Source organism: Phocoena phocoena, chromosome 9 (assembly GCF_963924675.1).
Source record: "Phocoena phocoena chromosome 9, mPhoPho1.1, whole genome shotgun sequence".
Taxonomy (NCBI): domain Eukaryota; kingdom Metazoa; phylum Chordata; class Mammalia; order Artiodactyla; family Phocoenidae; genus Phocoena; species Phocoena phocoena.
Window position 1 is genome coordinate 7,027,740 of NC_089227.1, and position 27,409 is coordinate 7,055,148.

At 44.4% G+C, this 27,409-nt stretch overlaps 1 protein-coding gene across 1 annotated transcript; it reads left to right on the plus strand.

The window, feature by feature from the left end:
- Positions 1-8,981: 8,981 nt before the first annotated feature.
- On the plus strand, positions 8,982-25,902 carry URGCP (upregulator of cell proliferation). The gene is made up of 4 exons (XM_065883826.1): positions 8,982-9,045; positions 21,299-21,347; positions 21,552-21,592; positions 23,309-25,902. Exons 2-4 carry the CDS (start codon positions 21,316-21,318, stop codon positions 25,900-25,902), a joined length of 2,667 nt encoding a protein of 888 aa, XP_065739898.1. The 5' UTR covers positions 8,982-9,045; positions 21,299-21,315.
- The last annotated feature ends 1,507 nt before the right edge of the window (positions 25,903-27,409 follow it).

Sequence of the window (27,409 nt, forward strand, 5' to 3'; positions counted from 1 at the left end):
AGCTCCTCTGTTTTCAAACCTAAATTCACTTATTGGTTAATTTAGGGAGAATCGACTTTAAAATTATAGTGAAACTTTCTTTCCCCAAAGGATATGGCTTTTCATTTGTCCAAGTCTTTTATATTCTTTAGTATTTAGAAATTCTTTTCATATAGATGTTGCACATTTATATGTGTATTCTTAAAGTTTTTCTTGTTGTTACTCTAAATGGGAGTCTTCCTTTCACATCGCTAAACTTGTTTGTATATAAGAAGGCAATTGGGTTTTTAAAAAAAATGTTTTGTATGTCCCCAGCTTACTGAATTCTCTCATTGCTCACAGCAGTTTTCCAGTTGATCTCTTAGTTTTTCCACATCACCATTTCTTTCTGTTATCATGGATAAATATAGCAAGGTGCTTCTGCCTTTGTTGTGGGCAGACTGTGTGTCTGAAGGAAGGGAGCCAACAGTGGTCTTTTGGATACATTGTGGAGCGCTGCCTTCCCTAAGCGGCCCCAGCCCTTTGCGGCCCCTGTGCCGCTCGGCATCTCCACGGAGGTCGTGCACGGGTCTTGGGCCACAACACGAGCACTAGCTTGCTCGGGGTCCCGTCATGCGCATCCACAGACTTCCCGTTCGAGACAGTGGCAGCTCTACTGAACCTGAGCATTTGGAGGTTTCCTGGACTGTCTTTCTCACACACTCTGTCCAGTCCTTCACAGAGACTTTCAGAGCCCAGCCCTGTGTTGTCGCCTCTGGTGCCGCCACCCAGGTCTGATCTTTGTCCTCTCTAATCTGTTCTCAACATCAAACAGGCATGTCGACTTGCATGCAGCCCATTCTCCAGAATAAAAGCCAGAAAGTTCCGTCTTACCCGGCCTCTTCTACCGCCTGCGTCCCGCTCACTCCATAAGAGCTGCACCGGCCTACCCGCCCCCCCACCCCCGCCCTGATCCCTGAGCCCCTCCGGGCCTGCATGGCACCTGGAACGCTCTCCCCAGGGGGCCGTGTGGCTTACGCCCTCCTCTCCTACCAAGCCTGCCCTTGCATGTCCCCTTCTCCGGGAGGCCCACCCTGACCTAATTACAGCAGTCTGTGCCCCCATTCACCACATGCCCGGTACCCTGATCCTAGTCTACACTTTCTTTCTTTCTTCCAGAGCACTTAACACCTCCCAGTGTATCTTCTATTTAAAACTTTCAAAAATTGTTTCTTGTCAGTTCCCCCCCCCTCACTGAATGTAAGCGAAGAGCAGAGACATTTATGTCCTTCGCCAATATATCCCAAACTCCTAGAAAAGTTCCTAGCGGGAAATAAATGTGTGGATAAATCCAAGAGAACACTGCTTTATATAAACTTGCTTCACATGTGTAAATATCTCTGGGTCCCTGTAGCAACCTGATTAGGTGTGCAGGACAGGGGTGGCCAGCTTTGTTTTAAAGATTAACATACCTGTATTTTGTGGAGTTCATATAATGAGTGTTCATAGTATCTCTCCAGCCTAACCCTAGTATAAACTCCTGGAGGACTGGGGCAGCATTTTAGAGCTGTTTCCTCTTGTATGGTGAATCTACATGGCACGAACCTGGGACCAAGACCTGTTGCTCATTACACTGATTCTGTCCTTGCAACACTCTTAGGTTGGGGTGTGGCAATGATTATTGCCCCAGGATCCTGCTGGAGGGGTAACAGCAGTAGGCAGGACACCTTTGCCTGACATGTGAGGGGTGTGCTGCCTCTCCTGCCTTCAGGAAATTCTAGGTGCATAAAAGCAGGACTGCAGTGGGTCCCTCTGCCACGCTCCCTGCATGTGCCAGCACGTTTCAGGGACTAAATGCCAGGCTTCACGGTGCTTGTCTATTACCTGCGTTATAATAACTGACATCTACTTGTCCTCATGTGCTGTTTGATGGAAACCTTTCATGTATGTTTTCTCAGCCAGTCCCCACTGCTGCACAGTGAGTTTTAAACTTTTCAGAGCACGTGGTCACCTTGCAGAGGTGGGATGGCCCCTAGTTTTGGCTTCGATATTGTGGATGAATTGTGTTCCCTCCAAACCATATGTTGAAGTCCTAACCCCTAGTACTTGTCAATGTGATCTTTTTTGGAAATAGGTTCTTTGCAGATGTGATTACTCAATATAAGGTTGCACTTGCACTGGGTTGGGGTGGGCCCAAATCTAGTGACTGGTGCCCTTAAAAGAGGCAGAGAAGAGACACAGGCATGGGACTTCCCTGGTGGTCCAGTGGTAAAGAATCTGCCTTCCAATTCAGGGGACGTGGGCTCGATCCCTGGTCGGGGAACTAAGATCCCACACCCCGCGGGGCAGCTAAGCCCGCGTGCCACAACTACTGAGCCCATGTGCCTCAACTAGAGAGCCCGTGTGCCGCAAACTACACAGCCCACACGCTCTGAAGCCCATGCGCCACAACTAGAGAGAAGCTCATGCGCTGCAACAAAGATCCTGCATGCCACAACGAAGACCCAATGCAGCCAAAAAAATAAATAAATGAAAATATTTTCAAAAAGAGTGATATGTGGACACATACAGGGGAGAACCCATGTCAAGAGAGGCAGAAACTAATACAGCTGTCAAGAGCCACACATACATTGTCTTCATTTGGTAGGGATGCTATAACAAAGTACCACAAACTGGGAGGCTTAAAGAAAACAGAAATCTTTTTTTCACAGTTCTGGATGCCAGGTGTCTGAAACTAAGGTGTCAGCAGAGTTGGTTCCTTCTGGAGGCTCTGAGGGAGAGTCTATCCCAAGCCTCTCTCCTACCCCTTGGTGGCTGCCAGCAATCCTCAGTGTTCCTTGGATTGTAGATGCATCATTCCAATCTCCACTTCCATCGTCACATGTTTTTCTCCCTGTGTATCCAAATTTCCCTCTTATAAGAATACCATTCATTGCATTAGGGGCTCACCCTACCCCTGTATGACATGATCTTAATTTAACTAATTAGATCTGCAAAGACCTTATTCCAAATAAGGTCCCATTCATAGCAGGGAGTTAGGACCTGAACATATGTTATGGGGAAACACAGTTCAACCCACCAAGAGGGTTTGAAAAAGTTTATTACTAATTTAGTGAGGCTTTCTGGGTAGAGCAACTGGCCTCAGGTTTTGTTTTGTTTTTTGTTTTGTTTGGGGTGTTGTAATGGGGTGACGGTCCCTAGCTAACACCAAAGAAAGGAGCCCTCAGGCTCTCTTGTCTGCTGGCCCAGATGTGGGGCAGGTCAGGAAGGGGAAGATCTTGAAAGCTATTAGCATCAAACAGCAAAAATTGGGTCAAACTATTATCCGAAGTTATTAATAATATACTGTCAACTACATTACAGTAAGCAACTGCTCCATATTTAGTCTCCTTTTGTTAAATTTTCTATGCCGTCTTGTTTTATTGGCGCCACCCAATGAAGGAGCCAGGTTTGTTGCTAGGAATTAGCCCTGCTCGCAAGGTTTGGACAGTTTATTCTTGGCCTTGAGGGGCACTGTCCAAGGAGTGCCCAACTCTGAGGTGGTAGCAGGCATCTCCCTTTCAGAGATGGGTCTCCTGAATCAGAGTCTCCAGGTATAAATAGGAAAGCTCCTCAGGTAATTCTGTTGTGCAATGGAAAAAGAGAATGAAGGACACGGAAAGTGTGCCTTGCCCTGTCTCCTAGGACTGACAGCCAGTGAGGCGGATGGCCTAGGGCTGTCAGGTTGTTGACTCTGCCTGCCAGACTTGAAGGGAGCCCTGTGCACAAACCAGGATGTCTGCTTCCTAACTTCGTGAGAAAGAACTGTTAGACACACTTGGCCCTCAGGGTGGCATTCAGATCGCTTCTTGCCCTGGAGAGAAGTCTGTGTGGGGTGGTGCCCCCAGAAGGGAAGTTGAGCCGTGATGCCACAGCACCGAGGCTACAGGTCTGGGCAGCATGGAGACCAGGACCCCATGCCCGGGCCGGACCTCTGTGCTGGTGGCCCCCAGGCAGGGCCTGCGCTGGGTTCCACTTTTGGCTCTATGCCCTGGGGTCTTGAAAGGACCAACACGGGCCTCAGGAGAAGACCAAAATCTAAATAGCCCTTAATGAGGAAGTAAAACGGGACGCAGAGAAAGTAGTCCTACATATCGATTAATGCAATGAGCTTACAGCAAGATGAATAGGTCAGAAGTAGGAGGCGGGGGTGGGGGAGGATTGGTTAACATATTGAGTAATTGTTCAAAAGAGCAAAGGCATTTTCTTGGTACTTTTCTGTATATTTGTCTTATTTTTGGAATCAGAAAAAGACATTCGCAGTTTTCAAAAACTGCTTTGTAAAAGGCCGCTCTGCTCACGTCTGGGCCCATTGGAAGCACTGCTTGTTTTCACTCCCTTGGTCTTGTCTGCCTGTGGAGGCAAGAGCTGGCTTGGCAAGACTTGGAGTTGGCAGATGGGCTGTTTTTTATGGTTTTTGTAATTACCAGCTATAATTATGTTACCTAAAACCTATCTGAGCCTTACAAATAATGAGCCAGAAGGGAACCAGAAGATTCATGTTCGGGTTCTGGCCCTGTGCTTCCTAGCTTGGTGATGCTGGGCCGCTTAGGCTGCCATAACAAAGGACCACAGACTGGGTAACTTAACATTTGTTGCTTGCAGTTCTGGAGGTTGGGAGTCCCAGATCACAGTGCAGGCAGATTCAGTTTCTCCTGAGGTGTCTCTCCCTGGCTTGTAGATGGCCACTGTCTCACTGTGTCCTCACCTGGCCTTTTTCTGTGCACCTGCAGAGAGAGAGCAAGCTCTTGGGGGTCTCCTCCTCTCACAGGACACCAGTCGCATCAGATCAGGGCCTTACCTCTGTGACCTCATTCAACCTTAATTACTCCCTTAAAGGCCATATATGCAAAAGCGTTTCAACATAGGAATTTGAGGGGACACAATTCAGGCCATAAAGGTATTGAAAGCAGAGTTGTAAATTAAAAAGCATTGCACAAAGGTGACGTTCCATTGCTGTTCTCTCTTGCAAGACTTGGCTCTGCTTCCAGTTTACAACACAGAGACTCAAATAGGTGTGAACTTTGTTGGCAAGAATCAAGAACAGATTTATATGTATATTTTCAGAAATTAGCACAAACTCAGGGTTGTCCCTGTGATAATTTCACTCTCGTTTTCTGCTTTCTTGCATGGAAAATATAGGGTTGGAGTTAAGCTCCTCTCCTGGGAAATTCTGGCTAGTGTGTCCTGAGAGCCTGTGTGCAGTGGGAAGAGGCCGGGCAACGCCCTGGGTATAACTACCTGTCCTCTGCCCTTGTCTTACCTGGGTCTCAGCACAGGGCTCCATGCCACCACCAGGCCGGGCCTGCTTCTTCCCCACTGGGAAACTATTTTTAACCAGTCATGTTTTCTTTTTTTAAGGTTACCTTTTTTTCTTATTACAAAAGCAATATATGTTCTTTGCAGAAAAATGAAGAGAAGACAATGAAAAGTCCCATTTTTATCAGCATCAGGGTCAGATTAAGTCAGAGAGTTGCCTAGTACTCTGCACTGATAAAGTGGCTAAAACAGCCGTGAACACAGTGACCACTGAGGTTACTGGAACTCCTTTCAGAGAGGGCTGAGGATGAGACCTTCGGGGAACATGCTGGAATAACAACCAAGCGTCCTGAAATCCTTCTTTCCTCCAGGAGGGTGGATTTGATTAACACAAAACAGTTCTTTTGCTGATGAATTAAATGGAACTGGATTGCTTGTCTCTGAGGGGGCCTGCCACAAACTAAAGTTTAAACCTGTACACTCTCGGAAGAACATTGGTTTGAAGGGGTGCCAGATTACCAAGTTTTCTTGAGACTCACACATATCTGATTCTGGTCCTGACCCAGACTAACAGCATTACTTTAATGGCTCATTTCGTTTTATTAAATCAATACATGCCTCTTCTATTTAAAAAATTCAAATAAGACAAAATAAACGGATATCATACTACCTAGAAATAACTAACCACTATTAATTTTAAAACATTTTATTTGGACATAATTTCTACTTAGAGATAAATTACAAAATTAAAAAGTCCCCTTATACAGAATCTCCTGTTCTTAACATTTTAGCTCATTTACCATTCTCATTTATCATTCTTTCTCTCTTGCTGTCTCTCTCCATGCGTATGCATGTGTATACACACACACACATAAATACACATGTATATAATTTTTTTCTTAACCATTAGAGAGTAACTTGCATACATCATCACCCTTTATCCCTAAATCCTTCAGTGTCTTATTTCCTAAGAATAGAGATATTCTCTCACATAACCACAGTACAATTATCAACATCAGTAAACATGACATTGATAGCACCTATATTTCAATTCAGTCAGTAGACCCCAAAATGTCTCCTTCTAGTTCAGGATCTAGTCTAGGGTTAGGTATTGCATTTTTTCTTGTCTCTTTAGCACCCTTAATCTGGAACATTTCCTCAATCTTTTTTTTTTTTCTTTTGTGACATTCATACTTTGAGATAATATTGTTCTCCCCCTCTAGCATAACATTTCATTTTGGGTTTGTCCTTATGATGAGATCAGGGTTCTACATCCTCAGCCAGAATGCTGTATAGGTGATGATGTGTCCTTCCTCAGGGTACCACAGTTGGGGGCACACATAGCCATCTGTCCCCATGGTCACTGGCTTTGATTACCCAGCCAAGTATAACTGCTAGGTTTTATTTTTCTCCTAGCACCTAATAAGCAATCTGTGAGGAAACATTTTGAGCCTGGGCAAGTATCTTGCTCCTTGTCAACATTTTCCTGCAAGAATTGGCATTCATTGCTAGCTTGAACCATTCTTGATTAGGATGATTCTGAAAGTGGTGCTGTGCCAGCTGCAGCACCCTTCACATTAGCATTCTCTTATAAACAAGAGCCCTCATCCCCCCACCCCCCCCGTTTGTTTATCTATTTGTTATCTATACGGGCTCATTAATACCTGTTTTTCAATGGTGTTAAATTGATTACTATATCTAATTATATTCATGCCCAAATTGACTCACACTTGGTAGTGGGAGCCCCTTCAAGCTGGCTCCTGTGTCCTGTGACATGCCCCGGCATTTTCTTTTTTTGAGCACGTCCTAATTTTCTGCAATAAGATGCTCAGGCTCCTCTTGTTCTTTTGCTGCTCCAGCCCTGGAATCTGTAATTTCTCCAAGGAGACCTGGTATCTGTTAGTGCAGAATGGTATTAAAGGCTGCTTGGTATGCTCACTGGTACTATAGTGTCTTTGCTTCATGGCCCTTTCAGTAGACAGAGCTAGGAAATGTATGCACGTTTACACAAATGGATACACATGTATACAACGAGCATGCATATAGAAATCACGAGTACACACCAGTACCGCCAGTTCCAGTGCACCTTTGTGAATTCTTTTTCTAACTTCCTCCATTCCTTATTTGTACACCCTTTCTTCAACAATGGAACCCTGACTTCTGATGAAATCAACACATTTACTCATTCCTATGATATACCTAAAATAGTTTATTCTTAAATAGACTATACTTTATCAAACCTACTTAAATTAATTCAGGGGGCTTCCCTGGTGGCGCAGTGGTTGAGACTCCGCCTGCCGATGCAGGGGACACGGGTTCGTGCCCCGGTCCGGGAGGGTCCCACATGCTGCGGAGCGGCTGGGCCCGTGAGCCGTGGCCGCTGAGCCTGCACGTCCGGAGCCTGTGCTCCACAACGGGAAAGGCCACAACAGTGAGAGGCCCGCGTACCGCAAAAAAAAAAAAAAAAAATAGTGTGGGCAGGGAGGGATGATCCTGAATTAATTTTTTTTTTTTTTTTTGCTGTACCCGGGCCTCTCACTGTTGCAGCCTCTCCTGTTGCGGAGCACAGGCTCCGGACACGCAGGCTCAGCGGCCACGGCTCACGGGCCCAGCCGCTCCGCGGCATGTGGGATCTTCCCGGACTGGGGCACGAACCCGTGTCCCCTGCATCGGCAGGCGGACTCTCATCCACTGCGCCACCAGGGAAGCCCAGAAATTACAATACTTTTTTTTTTTTTTCCCTGCCCACACTATTAACTTTTGATGAACATCCTTCTAGATCTCCCTGTATACACCTATAGATAAATAGACATAGTTTTATTAAATAGTAATCACACTGTACATACTCTTCTATAACCTGACTTTCCCCCCACTAATGAACATATCATTAACATTGTTCCATAACGTATCATACATCTTTTCGTCCACAAAATGAGATCCATAGAATATTTTTTAATGATTGCAGAATAAGACTGTACCATAATTCCTATTATTGTACTTTGATTTAAAAGGCATCTAGGGGACTTCCCTGGTGGCGCAGTGGTTAAGAACCTGCCTGCCAATGCAGGGGACACGGGTTCGAGCCCTGCTCCGGGAAGATCTCACATGCCACTGAGCAGCTAAGCCCGTGCGCCACAACTCCTGAGCCTGAGCTCTAGAGCCTGCGAGCCACAACTACTGAGCCCACGTGCCACAACTATTGAAGCCTGCGCGCCTAGAGCCCACGCTCCGCAACAAGAGAAGCCACCGCAACGAGAAGCCTGTGCACTGCAACGAAGAGTAGCCCCCGCTCGCTGCAACTGGAGAAAGCCCGTGCACAGCAATGAAGACCCAACACGACCAAAAAAAAAAGCGTCCAGTTTTTCACTATTATATATAAAGTTGTCATCAACATATTTGTAACTAAATTTTAATTATTTCCTTAGGGTAGAAGTGGAATTGCTGGTCAAAGGATATGTATAGTTTTATGTTTTTCTGAACGGCTGTTTGCTCTGTCTCACAGTTTTTGAGAGTGCTGGTTTTTCTAGACCAGCGTGGGCACTTTTAAAAGCAGAGATGCCCAGGCCTGGCTTTGAGATTCTAGTTTCGAGGATCTGGAGTGTAACCAGGATTTGTAGTTTCTAAAGGCTCCTCAGGAGATTTTGATGTGCAGCCAATTTGATAGGTGAAAGTGGTATTTCATTAATTTAATTATAATTTTCTTCTGAAATTGTTTCAGACACTCAGATTTGGGAGAAGTGGCCCCAGAAATAAAAGCATCTGAGAGACGAACAGCTGTGGCCATTGCAGGTAAAGTTGGGCTTCTGTCCACTCGGAAGCATATCTGTTTCTTCTGGCCCATTGGGATTCTGGATCCCAGCAACACCCTGGGCTGTGGATCATGGACCTCCAAAATAAATAAGCATAAGGTTTTTATTTTCCCTTTTACAAGAAGACCCATTTAAGGGTCTTTTAAGCTTCCCTCATGTATTCAAAATAGGATTCACTTTTAAAAAGGTATTTACCACACAGTTTTACCGGGAGCACATCACTCCAATTTCAGCACGTTGCTGTTCCTGCCATTCTGAGCTGTGTTGAGGGCAACTGTCTAGTTTCTAAACTGGGCACACCTGAGAGTGAACAGTGTGTTTTGTTGGGGCAAGAGGTATGAATTGGGGCTGTCCCTAGGAGACTGGGACTTGTAGTCTTCCTGATCATGGTCCTTATAAGCTGGTTTTTCTTTCTTTGGGGATTTGGGGGGGTGGGGCTGTAGCTGCCCCTCATGACTTCATCTTTAAGGTGTGGTGGCCACACTCTAGACATCTTAATTTCTCTTAATAACTCATTTTGGATCTATCTTTCATTAGTTTGGTGCTTCTCACAATGAATGTGTTCTATTGGATATTAATAGCATTATGCAAAAATAACCCCACAAAAATATGCAAATACGTTTGGGTTAATCCAGTTTTATTTTATTCATTCAAACAAATATTTATTGACTATTTACCATGTGCTGGCCTTGTTGTAGGGATTGTGAATATAGGCAACAATAGTGAATACAATGGCCAAAAGTCCTGGTCTTCATGGAACTTAAATTCTAGAAGGTTGGCACTATGGGAGTTCATGGCCAGTTGGTCAAGGCTCATAGCAAAGTTGGGATCAAGCAGTAATTGCCCAAAGCCCTTCAGTGTCTCAAGATCTTGAGTTGTGCTACTCAGTACACTAGCCACTAGGCACACACTTTAAAATTAAACAAAATAAAAAATTCACTTCCTCATTCACACTAGCCATATTTCAAGTACTCAGTAGCCATACAGCGAGTGGCTGCATGTTTAACAGTGCAGAAGTAGAACATTTGCTCCATCACAAGATGTTCTATTAGAGGGCATTACTATAGAAAACCAGGCAAGAAAATTTGAGAGTGGGCTGAGGAAAAGAAACGACCTTACTGGCCTACTGTGAGCTAGGCTGCCCTATTACAACAGCCTCATAAGGTAGTTATTATTGGTCCTTTGTTTCATTTGAGGAAACTGAGGCTCAGAGACCTTCTGGCCCATCCCCCAAATTCTATCTTTGTGTGTCTCTCCAGTGAATAAGCCTTGTGTAATTGTTTTTAAAAAATTTCTTTCTGAGGTATGTGAATCCCTCTTCAGTACATATTTTATTTTTAAGACTTAAAGTAAGCTCTTCAACCTATAAGATTAAAAAAAAAGTTGTATTGAAGTATAATATACATATGGAAAAGTGCCCATATTGTAAGTGCATAGCTTGATAAAATTTCACAAACATGAACTGACCTATGTTGACAAGCATCCAGGAGAAGAAGCCAAACAAAAACCATCACCTAAGAAGTCCACCTTCTGATCACTTCCTACCCTGCCTCTGCCAGGGGTAACCACTCTCCAGACTTCCAGAAGCATAGATGTAGGGTTAGTTTTGCCTGATTTGTGCTTTATATAATCATCGTCTAGAATGTATTTGCCTTATCTCAAGTCTGAGGACTCTAATTACTTCACAACTCATTCTTCAAAAAAATTTATTTTCAATCATTAAAGAGAATTCTGGAAGATGGCACAGCAGGAAGCACCAGGAATCCCTCTCCCCACCTGGACAACAGTTGTGCTGGCAGAATCTGTCTGATGTAATTATTCTGGAACTCTAGAATCTGTCGAAGGCTTGCCACTTCCAGGGGAAGAATTAGAGGGTAAACTGCAGTTAATTTTGGTCAGTTTCAGCTCGTAACACAGTAGCAGCTACCCATCTCCCACTCCCAGCCAAGTGGCAGGCAGCTGTGCACACGATCTTAGAGCACCCCGACACAGCTTGTGGGAATGAGGGTGGGCAAAAAACCCCTGCCCTCCAAATATCAAGTATCTGTGCTCTAATTGCTGATTGCTGCTTCTGATCACAGAAGTGAAGACGAAGAGGGGGGCAGCAGTTGTCACACCTCCAAACATTGTTGCAAGCCCCTCCCCCTCCAGCTGAAGTGACTTACTGGGGAATTAAAAGGCCAACACCTTCTCTGCATCATTTTTTGCTTATTCCTTTTTTGTAAGGCACACATTAAAGACTAGAACAGTCAAAAACAACTGCATAGGGGCTTCCCTAGTGGTGCAGTGGTTAAGAATCCTCCTGCCAATGCAGGGGACACGGGTTCGATCCCTGGTCTGGAAAGATCCCACATGCCACGGAGCAACTAAGCCCATGCGCCACAACTACTGAGCCTGTGCTCTAGAGCCCGCGAGCCACAACTACTGAGCCTGCGTGCCACAGCTACTGAAGCCCTAGAGCCTTCGCTCCACAACAAGAGAAGCCACTGCAATGAGAAGCCTGTTCACCGCAATGAAGAGTAGCCCCTGCTCGCCACAACTAGAGAAAGCCCACGCACAGCAATGAAGACACAACACAGCCAAAAATAAAAATAAATAACTAAAAAAATAACAACCCCCACCAAGAAACAACTGCATATATGGGAAAATTAGAAAGTGATTGTGCATTTCCAGGAAAATGCTCAGAAAAGACCAGAGAAGACCTTAAGTTTACACCTTAGGCTGATCCTCAGCACAGAGACAGCCAACAACAATCAAAACCAAAAAAACAAGACACAAAATGACAATAGCAAACCCTGGGTAAGGCAGAAGAATCTGATTTCCAGAGTTACCACATTATTACATTCAGAGGTGTTCAACAAAAACATCATAAAGCATACAAATGAACAGGAAAGTATGGCCCATTCAAAAGAAGAAAATCTATCAACAAAATCTGTCCCTGAAAAGACTATGGCAGATATATTAGAAAAAGACTTTAAAACAACAATCCTAAAGATGCTGAAAGAACTAAAGGAAGATATGGAGAAAGTCAGGAGAACAGTGAGTGAACAAAATGGGAATATCAATAAAGAGATAGAAAACCTAAAAATAAACCAAAACAAAATTCTGGAGCTGAAGAGTACAATAACTGAAATGAAAAATTCACTAGCAGGATTCTAGGGCACACTTGGCAGGCAGAAGAATGAATCAGTGAACTTGAAGACAGGACAATGGAAATGATCAAGGCTGAGGGGCAGAAAGAGAAAAGATTGAAGAAAAGCACATAGAGCCTACTGGACATCATCAAAAGGACCAAGATACTCATGTGGGAGTCCCAGAAGGAGAAAAGAAAGAGGCAGAGAGAATATTTGAAGAAATAATGGTTGAAAACTTCCTGAATGTAAAGAAAGACATACATGTAATCATTCAAGAAGCTCAATGAACTCCAAGTAAGATGAATTCAAAGAGACCTACACCAAGACACATTATCATTACATTTTTAAAAGAAATAGAAAAAGGAGATATTTTGAAAGCAGCAAGTGAGAAGCAAATCATTACACACAAGTGATCCGCAAAGAGATTATCTGCAGATTTCTCATTAGAAACTTTGGAGGCCAGAAGATAGTAGTCAGATATATTCAAAGTGCTTTTAAAAAAAACCTGTCAACCAAGATTCATGTATCCAGCAAAACTGTCCTTCAAACATGAGGGAGAGGGACTTCCCTGGTAGCGCAGTGGTTAAGATTCTGCCTGCCAATGCCAAAAATAAATTAATTAATTAAAAAAGAAAAATGAGGGAGAAATCAAGACATTCCCAGATGAACAAAAGCTGAGGGACTTTGTGACCACTAGACTGGCCCTGGAAGAAGTGCTCAAGGGTGTGCTGCAAAGATGAACATTAGACCGTAACCCTAAGCTGTACGGAGAAATAAAGATATCAGTAAAGGCAAATACATGGGCAATTATAATAGCTAGTATTATTGTAACAATGGTTTGTAGCTGCATGTTTTGTTTTCTAAATGATTTAAGAGACCAATATATTTAAATTAAAAAATCAATGTAATAGCTAGCATTACTGTTGGTTTATAACTCCAAATCTTGTTCTGTATGTAATTTAGGAGACTGATGCATTTAAAGAGTTATTAGTTTATGTTTGGGGGGCATGCATTATATAAAGATGTAATTTTGTGATATCAAAAGCCAAAAGCAGTGGGGACAGAGTGTAAAGGAGCAGAGTGTTTGTATGTTGTTGAGGTTAAACTGCTATAAATTCAAATTAGAATGTTACAACATTACGACATTAAATGTAATCCCCATGGCAACCACAAAATAAATTGTTATAGAATATACACAAAAGGGAATCAAGAAGGAATTCAAACATTTCACTACTTAAAAGTCAACTAAACACAAAAGAAGAGAGGAATGCAGGGAATGAGGGACAAAAAGCTATAGGTCCGTAGAAAATTTGTTTCTGTAGCACAAACACAGAAATAAGTGCCTCCTTATCAGTAATTACTTTAAATGTAAGTGGATTAAACTCTCCCATCAAAAGACAGAGATTGGCAGAATTGATAAAAACACATGGTCCAACTATATGCAGTGTATAAGAGACTCACTTTTGAGATCCAAAGACACAAACTTGTAAAAGTAAAAGGATGGAGAAGGATATTACATGCAAATAATTACCAAAACAGAATGGCAGCGGCTATACTAATTTCAGACAAAATAGGCTTTAAATCAAAAACAGTTACAAGAGACAGAGAAGGACATTACATGTTAACAAATATTTCAAAACAGCAAGAAGATATAATAATTATAAGATTTATGCACCTAATGTCAGACCATCAATATATATGAGACCAAAACTGACAGAATTGAAGGGGAAAATAGACAGTTCTACAATAATAGTTGTAGATTCCAATACCCCACTAAGAATAATGGATAGAACAACCAGACAGAAGATAAGCGAGGAAATAGAGGGCTTCAACAACACGATAAACCAACTAGATCTAATAGACTTATACAGAACACTCCACCCAACAACAACAGCATACATATTCTTCTTAAGTGCACATGGGACATTTTCCTGGATAGACCATATGTAGGACCACAGAGTAAATCTCAGTGGTTTTTTAAAAGACAGATATCACACAATGTATCTTCTCTGACCACAGTGGGATGAAATTAGAAATCAATAACATAAACTGGAAAATTCACAAAATTGCAGAGGCTAAACAATGTCCTTTTAAACAGCCAGTGGATCAAAGACGAAATCACAAGGAAATCAGAAAATAGTTAAGAAGAGATAGATGAAAATGTAAACACACCATGTTAACACTTATGGGCTGCATCAAAAGTGGTACTGAGGGGGAAATTCATAATTATAAATGCTTACATTAAAAACAAGAAACATCTCATATAAACAGCCTAACTTTACAACCTTAAGTTGTACTGGGACAAGAAGAACAAACTAAATGCAAAGCTAGCACAAGGAAGGAAATAATAAAGATTAGAGTGGAGGTCAATGAAATAGAGAATAGAGAAAATCAGTGACCCAAAAGTTGGTTCTTTGAAAAGATCAACAAAATTGACAAACCTTTAGTTAGGTGGACTAAGAATAAAATAGGGAAGAGACTCAAATTACTAAAATCAGAAATGAAAGTGGGGACATTTAGAAATAAAAAATAGAGTACTATGAACAATCGTATGCCCCCAAATTGGATAACCCTAGGTGAAAGACAGTTCCTAGAAACACAAAGTTTACAAAGAAACAGAAAATCTGAATAGACCTAACCTAACAAGACTAAATCACACAAAAATAAAAAATCTGAGTAGACCTATAACGAGTAAGCAGATTGAATCAGTAACAATAATTAAAACAAAAAAAAAACACCTTGCAACAAAGAAGAGCCCTGCTCCTGATGGCTTCACTGGTGAATTCTACCAAACATTTAAAGAAGAACTAATACCAACCCTTTTCAAACTTTTCCAAAAAATTGAAAAGGAGGGAACATTTTTTTAACTCATTCCTAAGGCCAACGTAATCCTGACACCAAAGTCGAAATAAAGACACTACAAGAAAAGAAAACTACAGACCAATATCCATTATGAACATTGATGCAAAAATCCTCAACAAAACACTAATATTCAAACAGAATTCAGCAATATATTAAAAGGATGATACACCATGACCAAGTGGGATTTATTCCTGAATTGCAAGGATGATTTAACAATATGAAAATAGACCTATGTAATATACCACATCAACAAAATGAAGGAGAAAAAAACCCACGTGATCATCTCAACTGATGCAGAAAAATCATTTGACAAAAGTTAATGTCCTTTCATCACACACACAAAAAAACCACTCAACAAAGTAGGAAGAGACGGAAACTACTTTCACATAATAAAAGACTTATATGAACAACCCACAATAAACATTAATGGTGAAAACAGAAAGCGTTTCCTTTAAGATCAGGAATAAGGGAATGATGCCCGCTTTTACCACTTCTATTCTATCTAGTACTGGAAGTTCTAGCCAGAGCAGTTAGGCAAGAAGAAGGCATCCAAATTGGAAAGGAAGAAGTAAAATTATCTTTGCAGATGATATGACCTTATACATAGAAAATCCTGAAGATCCACACATAAAGTTATTAGAACTAATAAATGAATTCAGCAAAGTAGCAGGATACAAATCCAACACACAAAAATCAATTGCATTTTTATACTAAAATGAAGAACCTGAAAAGGAAATTACAAAAACAATTTCATTTACAGTAGTGTCAAAAAGAATAAAATACTTAGGAATTAGCTTAAACAAGGAGGTGAAAGAGTTGTACAATAAAATTATAAAACGTTTTTCAAACAAATTAAAGAAGATATAAATATGTGGAAAGAGTTACCAAGTTCATGGACTGGAAGACTAAATATTGTTTGTTTGTTTTATTGAGGTATAGTTGATTTACAATATTATATAAATTTCAGGTGTACAACAGTGATTCACAATTTTTAAAAGTTATATACTCCATTTATAGGTATTATAAAATATTGGCTATATTCCCTGTGCTGTACAATATATCCTTGTAGCTTATTTATTTTATACATAGTAGTTTGTACCTCTTAATCCCCTACCCCTATCTTGCCTTTCCCTGCAGAAGACTTAACATTGTTAAAATGTCAGTATTACCCAAAGCAATGTACAGATTCAGTGCAATTCCTATCAAATACCCAATGACAGTTTTTGCAAAAATATAAAATTCATTCTAATCATATGGAATCTTAAGGGACAGTGAATAGCCAAAACAATCTTGAAGAAGAACAAACTAGAGGCTCACAATTTCTGATTTCAAAACCTACTACAGAGCTACAGTAATCAAAACAATGTGATATTGGCATAAAGACATATACAGACCAATGGAACAGAATAGGAAGCTCACAAATAAACCTTTGCATATACAGTCAAATGATGTTTGACAAGGGTGCCAAGGCCATTCAATGGATAAAGGACAGTCTTTTCAACAAATAGTCCTGGAAAAATTGGGTATTCTCTTGCAAAAGATGAAGTTGGACTCACCTAAAACTGTATACAAAAATTAACTCATAATGGATGAATGTAATCCTAAATGTAAGACTGAAAACTCGGTCTTAGAAGAAAACATTGGACAAAAGCTTCATGAATTTGGATATGGCTACAATTTCTTGGACGTAACACCAAAGGCTCCTGCAACAAAAGAAAAAATATACAAATAGGACTTCATGGAAATTTTAAAAATTTGTGCACCAAAAAGACACTATCCACAGAGTATAAGCAGCCCACAGAGTGGGAGAAAATACTTGCAATCATATATCTGATAAGGGATTACTATCAGAATATATGGAGAACTCCTAAAACTTAACAATAAAAAAAAACCTGATTCAAACATGGGCAAAGTCCTTGAATAGACATTTCTCCAAAGAAGATATACAAATAGACAATAAGCACTCTAAAAGATGTTCTACGTCACTAACTATATTAGGGAAATGCAAATCAAAACTACAGTGAGATACCACCTCACACCCATTAGGATGGCTACTATAAAAATAACAGAAAAGAACATGGGTTGGCAAAGATGTGGAGAAATTGGAACCCTTGTGCACTGTTGGTGGAAATGTAAAATGGTGAAACCACTGTGGAAAACAGTATGGAGGCTCCTCAAAAAATTAAAAATAGAGCTACCATATGATCCAGCAATTCCACATCTGGGTATACACCCAAAAAAATCAAAAGCAATGTCTCAAAGAGATATTTGTATACCCAGGTTCATAGCATCATTAATCACAATAACTAAAACATGGAAGCAACCTAAGTGTCCATCAGTGAATGAATGGATTACCAAAATGTGGTATATACATACAACGGAATATTATTCAAACTTTAAAAGGAAGGAAATTCTGCGGTATGCTACAGCATGGATGAACCTTGAGAACGTTATGCTAAGTGAAATAAGCCAGTCACAAAAAGATAAATAATGTATGCGTCCACTTATGTAAGTTAAGTAGACAAAATCATAAAGTCAGAAAGTATAATATAATGGTGGTTGCCAGGGGCTGGGGAGAGGGGAGATTGAGGAGTTATTGTTTAATAGGTATAGAATTCCGTATGTACAAGATGAATAGAGTTATGGGGATGGATGGTGGTGATGGCTGTGCAACAATGTGAATATACTTAATGCCACTGATCTATACACTTAAAAATGTTTAAGACAGTAAATTTTATGTTATGTGTATTTTAACACAATTTTTAAAAAGGAAAAATATTGGGGAAAAAAGCAATTTACAGCGAATAATCCTGTGACATTTAGTACATTCACAAAGTTGTGAAATCACCACTTATCTATTCATTTCCAAAACATTTCCATCACTTGAAAGTAAAACTGTGTATCCATTAAGCAGTTTCTCCCATCCCTCCTTCCTCCCAGTCCCTATAGGAACCACCAACCTATGTTAAGCCTTTGTTTATCTATTCTGTATTTTCCTATACATGGAGTCGTACAATATGGGCCCTTTTTTGTTTAGTTTCTTTCACCCAGCATAGTGTTTTGGGGTTCGTCCATGTTGTTCCTTCTTAAGGTTGAATAATATTCTATTTCATGGATAGACCACATTTTGTTTATCCATTCATCTGCTGACAGACATGTGGGTTGTTTCCACATTTTGGCTGTTGTGAACAGTGATGCTATGGACATGCATGTACCTGTACTTGTTTTGAGTCCCTGTTTTCACTTCTTCTGGGTATACACCCCTGAGTGGAATTACTCAGTCTAATGGTAAGTCTGAGTTTAACTTTTTGAGGAACAGCCAAACTGTTTCCCCAACAGCTGCACAACTTACACTCCCGCCAGAAAGGTACAAGGGTCCCAGTTTTTCCCCATCCTGTCAATACTTGTTATTTTCCATCCCTTTTTTTTTTATTTTTTTACAAATTTATTTATTTATTTTTGGCTGTGTTGGGTCTTCGTTTCTGTGCGAGGGCTCTCTCTAGTTGCGGCGAGTGGGGGTCACTCTTCATCGCGGTGCGCGGGCCTCTCACTATCACGGCCTCTCCTGTTGCGGAGCACAGGCTCCAGATGCGCAGGCTCAGTAGTTGTGGCTCACGGGCCCAGTTGCTCCGCGGCATGTGGGAACCTCCCAGACCAGGGCTCGAACCCGTGTCCCCTGCATTGGCAGGCAGATTCTCAACCACTGTGCCACCAGGGAAGCCCCTCCATCCCTTTTTAAAAATCACCATCCTTGTAGGTGTGCAGTGGTATCTCACTGTGGTTTTGATTTGATTTCCCTAGTGAGTAATGAATTTGGGCATCATTTTATGTGCTTGTTGGCCATCTGTATATCTCTTGGGAGAAATGTCTATTCAAGTTCTTTGCCCATTTTTTGTTTTGTTTTGTCTTTTGTTTTTTGGGTTTTTTTTTTGCGGTACGTGGGCCTCTCACTGTTGTGGCCTCTCCCGTTGCGGAGCACAGGCTCCGGACGCGCAGGCTCAGCGGCCATGGCTCACGGGCCTAGCCGCTCCGCGGCATGTGGGATCTTCCCAGACCGGGGCACGGACCCATGTCCCCTGCATCAGCAGGCAGACTCTCAACCACTGCGCCACCAGGGAAGCCCTGCCCATTTTTTAATTGAGTTCTTTTTGTCTTTTTTGTTATGAAGTTGTAAGAGTTGTTTATGTATTCTAGATACTAGACCCAATCACATATGATTTGCACATATTTTCTCCACTCTGTAGGTTGTCTTTCACTTTCTTGATAATGTTCTTTGATGCACACAGGTTTTTACTTTGAAGTCCAGTTTATGTGTTCTTTCTTTTGTGGCCTGTGCTTTTGGTGTCATACCTAAGAATCCATTGCCAAATTCAAGGTTATGAAGATTTACCCTCATGTCTTCCTCTAAGAGTTTTATGGTTTTAGCTCATATTTAGGTCACTGATACATTTTGAGTTAATTTTTATATATGGTGTGAGGTAGGAGTTCAACTTCATTCTTTTGCATGTCGGTGTCCATAGCTCATTCTTAACACTAACAGCCCCAAGGTGTCAAATAGTGTCTTAAATGTCCATTTACTGCCCAATAACAAACATTCCAAAATGTGGTGAAAAATTCTACAGCGTGAGTACTGGCTACTTTAATAATTGAAAAAAACAGTCATTCAATTTGATGGCTGAGATGGTTTTAATTGCCCCACTTAGAGTTCATTTTCAGTGGTAGGTCCTGTCCACATTCTGCCCCTTGTGTTCCATTTGAGCCCAACATCCCCACTGGGTTGGAACCCAAGCCTGTCCCACCCTGACCAGTTCTTGTCCAACAGAAAATATAGTGGAGACCTTGGCCCACAGTACCAAGCCCTTGCTGGCCTCCTGTATTTGCTGCTGGCTTGTGTCCTTGGCTGAAGCCCTGTGCCTCCTCTTCTGTAGTCTGCTGGTGACCAGTGGTTATCATGGCTTCCAGTGCTCTCTACTCAGAGCTCTCCCACCCCATATCAGCGATTTTCTTAGTCTGACAGTGTGACCTTCGGCCACTTTGTGCATCCTTGACTTTATGTACTTATTATCTCTCTGTTCCAAATCAGAGCTATCTCCTGTTCCTAGCAAAGCAAGGCCCTGTCTTCTCTGGGTCTGAAGTTTATTCCTTGCTTCCAGCTCAAAACTACTCTCTCGGAGCCACCTCGATCCCATCTCAGGCTTCTCTAGGTGTCCCATTCTCGTCTTTAACCATTGTACCTTCTCAGATGGCATTTTAGGCTCCTTGGAAAAATTCTTGTGATGTCTTTTGTCCACTGTGAATAAAAGAATCTTTTGACTGCTCAACACTGCGGTTCAATCTGTATAATCATCTGTGTCTTCTCTAGTATGTTCATGCCCATGTTCTCCAAAGCCCCCTGCCTCTTCTCGTTTTTCTCTTTCCAGCTCTTCATGTGTATCTCCCAGAGATGTCATCAAAGAAGACTGAACTGTTTATCTATCTGATTATATGGAAATCATGAGAGAATAAGTCTGAAACTGTCAGAATTTTTTCCTGATTCATAAGCTTTTAAAAATACAATTTTAATTTTGAAATAGGTGATACTTTTACTTGGATCAAAAGTTGAAACAATAAAAATATGTACAGAGAAGTCTTGCTCCCATCATTCCCCTTTTGCTGGCAAATCTAGAGTTTTACGGTCTTTTTTCCCGACGTAAATATCTGAAAAGCACTAAATTAAATAATTCAGTAATTAAAAGTACTTAGTGTTGATGAATACATTATGCTGTTAGAGACTCTGAACAAGTACATCTACTTGTGAGTTATAGCTATTCCCCACTCTATGCCCTCCCCCCATATATGTGCATCATTTTAAGTGATAACAGGAACTCCTTATGCTAGAATAAAAATAAAGTTTGTAGGAGGTAATCTTGAAATTAAACCAAAGAACTTATATCAACTTATATTTTAAACAGTTTCTAAAATCAAAGATTAATCTATGTATGTTTCATGAAGTTATTTATATTTTCACAAAATTTAACAAGGAGTATATCCTAGAGCAAATCATTATTTTGTGTGTAGCTATTACAACTTTGTGTCATATTTGGGGTTGTCAACAAATGAAATTTACGTAGGAAAAACCGAAGCTAATAATAGTACTCAAAATAAACATTAGCTACCATATCTTCACTTGAACTTTTTGGTAGAAGGGTCCTAACTTGCTGATGAAACTAACTGTGTGTGTATGTCTTTTTCTTCCAGATTTGGAATGGAGAGAAATGGAAGGAGATGATGGTGAGTTTCATTATGGAGGGAGAAACTACAGGATCTGGCACCAGATTGGGCTGGGGAAAGAGGGCAAAGTGAACAATAAGTGGGATTTTAGATTTTGAACAATTGGGAGAAGTTGCTACCTTAGTAAGGAAGAGAGAGGGTTCTGAGTTTAGCTTAAATTAATTTGTGTCAATTCAAGCCACCTGATTTGATTGACACTTCATTTTCCTTTGCTTTTTTTAGATGGTCCGAATGAGGCTCAGGACAGTGACTTTCCAACAGGTATGGTTCTTCTCTCTGCTCTCGTTGCCTGTCCTATTGAAGGAAGACATCACCTGGGCCGGTAGTTCCAACCCCTGTGACTGCATCAAAATCACTGCTAGTCCATTAACCCTTTATGTGCCATAAATAATATTGCCAGAGAGACAACTCCCCGGGGACCTGTTACCATACAGAGTTAACACAGAGAGTTTGTATCTTTGGAAGTAAAGCCCAGAAATCTTATTTTTAACAAGTTCCCCAAGTGATTCTAAAGCACATCCAAGTTTGGGAATCTTTCGTCTGATCCAGTGGTTTCAGTAATAGATCCGCCAAGGGTCCCAGACTGGGCATGAGTGCATATATTAATAGGTTTGTTTGCTCTGGCTTTTCCCTGTTGCACTTAGCTACCATGCTACATAAGAACAGTTGTTCTCTGTCTGGATAGGAAAAACAGTGTCCCTGCTTTCGTGCAGGCAACACTCAGAAACCCGAGTTACTTATATGATGGATTTCTACTACAGTCTCCCTCCCCATAGAGTTCTTTAGTTTCTGCAACAAGTTTGCCAGCTCCTGTACTCTCTGGGGTGGTGGCACAGCCCGTAGAACTCTCTCAGCCCCTGTGGAGGGTGGAGTTTCTGAAGAGAGACATTAGGCAGCAAGTGGACCCCTACAGGGGAACGAGACACCTCTTTTCCGGTGCTTTGAGTCCTGCCATTCACCAGGCACGGTCCCGAACCCATCATATGACTTCCTGGGAAACAAGAAGAGGGCTGATCACCTGCACGTCCTCCTGTGGTTTACATCCACATTTAAGGTAGCAGCACGGGCATAGTAGCTTCCTCTTTCGAGAAGAGAATGGAGAGAATCCTGGAGCTCAGCAGGATTTGTATTGATTTATTTTGTTAATAGACTTACCATTTAAAGCTTACTAATTATATGCAGGAAATTATATGCAACGAAAATTGGTAAGATGCCGTGGCCAAGAACGGGGTCGGTGGATGAAAGCTTTGCAGGTGGCCTTACTGTTCTGAGCATCTAGTGCTTGTAAGAATTCATACTGTATTGGATGTTATGGTTGAAAATCTGAACAAATAAGTACAGACTTGTGATAATCTCTACCAAGTATTTTTATCAGTGGCTTCAGTTTTGCAAAATGTTATTTATCTGTGATTTCTGTTACTCTGTACCCAGTAGTAACTCCCTGTTTCCTTCACACATTTTCCAACTTGTCTGTAAAGAGCAGAGAACATTAACCAGAAAACCACAGTGAATCAGTGAGTGTGTCCCCTGTGGGGAATTCCTGGTGACAGGGTTAGGGAGTCCACTGCTGGGCCGGAAGCACGGGAGTATCTTGGAGAGAGCGGAGGCGTGGCCAGAGAATGGGGCCTGTGTTCCACATCTAGGGTGCACAGCTGCTCACTCTAGCCAATTAAACTTGGGATTGGTGTTGCTAAATCTCGGAGGTTTCACGAGAAACCAGACATTTCCTCCCAATTCTTAACAGTTGCCCCCAGATGTCCTTTTCTCTTCCCTCTCTCATGTCACATGTTTCCGACCCCACTTAGATCTGGGGTGGGTGATGTTACTTCTGTCTTGGTCTCAGGTGGCCTGGGGTGCCTGCATTTTACCCTGAAGGAGGCCACCTCCTACACGCCAGGCTGGGCTCTCCCCTCCCCACCTCTAACCTGGGTCCCTGACACGCAGGGTAAGCGCTGATATCTTCATTTCTCTCCACAGTGGAGAGGAGCAGACTACAAGAAATGCTGTCCCTCCTGGGACTAGAGATGTACCAGGCACAGAAACTCAGCCTCCAGGACTCCCTGCAGATCAGTAGTGATAGCATGAAGAACTGGGCTCCACAGGCTCCCAAAGACTTGCCCTGGAATTTCCTCAGGAAGCTGCAGGCCCTCAACGCCGAAGCCAGGAACACCACCATGGTGCTGGACGTACCCCCGGACACCAGGCCTGCTGAGAAGGAGAGCCAGGTGGAAGAGGAGATCATCTACTGGGACACGGCCGACGACATCTCTGCGGACATCTATTCCTTCTCCGAGCTGCCAACACCCGATACGCCTGTGAACCCCTTGGACCTTCTCTGTGCCCTTCTGCTTTCCTCAGATAGTTTCTTGCAACAAGAAATCGTGCTAAAGATGTCCCTCTGCCAGTTTGCACTCCCTCTCGTTTTGCCCGACCCAGAAAACCACTACCACACGTTTCTGCTGTGGGCCATGAGGGGGACTGTGCGGACATGGGGGTCACAGCCCCCAAGGGCGGTGGGCAGCTTCAGAGAAGACAGCGTGGTCCTGTCCCGAGCGCCCGCCTTCGCCTTCGTGCGCATGGAGGTCAGCAGCAACTCCAAGTCCCAGCTTCTCAACGCCGTGCTCAGCCCTGGCCACAGGCAGCGGGACTGTTTCTGGCATCGGGATCTGAACTTGGGCACCAACCCCCGGGAGATTGCAGATGGGCTGGTGGAAATTTCCTGGTTTCTTCCCAGTGGCAGGGAGGACTTGGACATTTTCCCGGAGCCCGTGGCCTTTCTGAACCTGAGAGGTGACATCGGCTCTCACTGGCTGCAGTTTAAGCTCTTGACAGAAATCTCCTCGGCCGTGTTCATCTTGACTGACAACATCAATAAGAAGGAATACAAACTGCTGTACTCCATGAAGGGGTCGGCCACGAAATACTACTTCATCCTGAGCCCCTACCGCGGGAAACGGAACACAAACCTGCGGTTTCTGAACAGGTTAATCCCCGTGCTGAAGATGGACCCCTCGCACGTCCTGGTGAAGGTCAGCAGCACGGACAGTGCGGGCTTTGTGCGCCGGGTCCGCGCCATCGTGGCGCACGTGACCCGGGCCCCCTGCCGGAGGGTGTCCGTGGAGGACATGGCGCATGCGGCCCGCAAGCTGGGGCTGAAGGTCGACGAGGACTGCGATGAGTGCCAGCGGGCGAAGGACCGGATGGAGCAGATCACCAGGAAGATCAAGGACTCGGACGCCTACCGCCGGGCCGAGCTGCGGCTGCAGGGGGACCCTTGGAGAAAGGCGGCCCAGGTGGAGAGGGAGCTCTGCCAGGCCCAGTGGGCTGGGGACCCTCCTGAGAGGTGCAGGGCTGAGCTGAGACATCGGCTGCTGGAACTTCGAACGCAGCAGAATGGCCACGACCCTGCCTGGGGGCTTCAGGAGTTCATCTCGGGCATTAGCAGCCCCTCTCTGGGCGAGAAGCAGTACTTCCTGAGGTGGATGGAGTGGGGGCTGGCCCGGGCGGCCCAGCCACGGCCGAGAGCGTCTCCGGAGACGATGCTTACCCTGAGAGCAAAGCACCGCGGGGCCGTGGACTTCAGCGAGCCCCTCTGGCCAGAGCCCCTGGGGGTGGAACACTTCCTGCGGGAGATGGGGCAGTTCTACGAGGCCGAAAGCTGTCTCGTGGAGGCCGGGAAGCTGCCGGCGGGGCAGAGGCGGTTCGCGCACTTCCCAGGCTTGGCCTTGGAACTGCTGCTGAAGGGGCTCCCCCTGGAGCTGATCGACGGGAACACCCTGAGCACCCCCCTGCGCTGGGTCACGGGGCTCCTGAAGGAGCTGCACGTCCGCCTGGAGAGGAGGTCGCGCCTGGTCGTCCTGTCGGTGCTCGGCGTGCCGGGCACAGGCAAGTCCACCCTCCTCAACACCATGTTTGGGCTGCGGTTTGCCACGGGAAGGGGCCGTGGTCCTCGAGGGGCCTTCATGCAGCTCCTGACGGTGGCCGAGAGCTTCAGCCAGGACCTAGGCTGTGACCACATCCTGGTAATCCACTCCGGGGGCTTGATAGGCGGAGTCCTGACCGAGGCAGGGGAGAGGTTTGAGCAAGAGGCTTCCCTGGCCACGTTGATCATGGGGCTGAGCAATGTCACTGTGGTCAGTTTAGCTGAAACGAGGGACATTCCGCCGGCTATTCTGCATGCGTTTCTGAGGCTGGAGAAAACAGGGCACATGCCCAACTATCAGTTCGTGTACCAGAGCCTGCAGGATGCGTCTGCCCCCGGCTCCAAGCCGAGAGAGAGGAAGCAGCTCCTGGACGAGCCCAGGGATGCGAGCAGAGCCACGGTGCAGATGGAGCATCAGGGTGGCGGGATCCGGACGCTGGCTGGCCTGGCCTTTTGTGACCCTGAGAGGCAGCACGTTTGGCACATCCCTGGCCTGTGGCATGGAGTGCCCCCCATGGCCGCTGTGAGCTTGGGGTACAGTGAGGCCATTTTTGAACTGAAGAGATGCCTGCTGGAAAACATCCGGAATGGCCTGTCCAACCAAAACAAGAACATTCAGCAGCTCATCGAGCTGGTACGACGGCTGTGAAGCATCGAAAGAGAAGGAGTCCAGCTGCCAGAGGCCCGCCGCGAGCAGCCTGTTCCGATGGGGGTGTCCACGTGGGGCTGTGCCCAGCTCCTGAGAGGGGAGCCAAGTGATGGACGGGGCCCAGGTCTGGAGTTGCCCACGCAGTGTCAGGGAAGGATGTAACCTCACAGATCAGCTCAGAGATGCTCTCGGGAGTATAAGAACCCTGGGGCAGGAGGGGTAGACACAAGCAGTAACTTGTCCTTTGTCTCTGAACTTCGAGGCCCCTGGTGGCTTGGCCTTTCGTACAGCTGCTCCCCGTTCTCTGCCTCTGGAGTGGAGAGTGGCTCCTGAGCGCTGCAGCCCGGGCAGCTGGTACCGGGGACAGGGTTGGGGCGTTGCCCTGAGGAGGCAGAGGTAGGCCTTCCCTCCAGCGAGCCTCAGCATCGGCCTCGGTGACCTGGTCCTGCCCACTGAGGAAAGGGCCCGCCGTGGGCAGGGGCTACCGTGCTACTCAGTGTTGACCGACCCTGCCTCAGGAGGGGTTCCTGTCGGCTCTCGTGCGTCCACAGCGCTCCGTTCGCACCTCTGCCGCACAGCGTGACTTACCTGTGCACGTGTCTGCCTCTCCCCTAGACCTGTGAGCTCCTTGAGAGCAGGGGCTGTACACTACCCAACTTTGTACCCCCAGGGCCTGGCGCACTGCAGGCACTTAATAAATGTGTGTTGAATGAATGCAACTAGTGAATGCACAAATGATAGTAATGGGTGGTTTCCTCTCTGTGCCTTAATTTTTCTGTTTCCTCCAAGAGGATCACAGGGTCTGTCTGAGGGGGTTGCTTACTAGAACATCTGAAATAGTGGACACCTGAGAGAGGTGTCTTTAAAAATGCCACCACGTCCCCTCTCTTTAAGCAGAGATCCATTCTTCAGGCTGTTACTGGAAAACCGAACTAAGCATCTTCACAGGGGCTCCAAAATACCTCCATCGTTACCCCGTTTTAGAGACGAGGCAGGGAGGCCTAGAGCAGTTGAGCAGCTTGCCCAGCCCACAGACCTGCATCGGCAGCGCGGAGCTGATGGGGACGCCGGCGCCCTCAGCTCTGTGTCTCAGCTTCCCGGCCGTTCATCTTCCCCAAACTTCCACAGCTTCCGGGCTCACCCCCAGCCTTGCCCCTGGGTGTCAGCCCTTCGTCTCACTTCCGTGCCTCCAGGGCCAGGCCTCCTCCCTGGCATCATCCGTGGCCCACGTGACACCATGAGCCAGAACGTGGAGCTCCTCCTCTCCTGAGTCTCCAGCTGGAACCTTTGTCTGTGCTGGCCCTTACCAAGGGCCAGGGTCACCTCTCTGTGCCTCAGACCCCAGTCCCGGCTGTGCCACTAGTTCTGGGAATCTCTGCTTGGGCCCTAGGGCCTCCTCCCCTCTGTATTTTGTGATTCCAGGAAAATCAGTCCCCCGGGTGGTAACCAGGAGCTTCTCTCTATTCCTTGAACTCCTCCTCCCAGACTCGGAAAGGGAGCCCCCTGG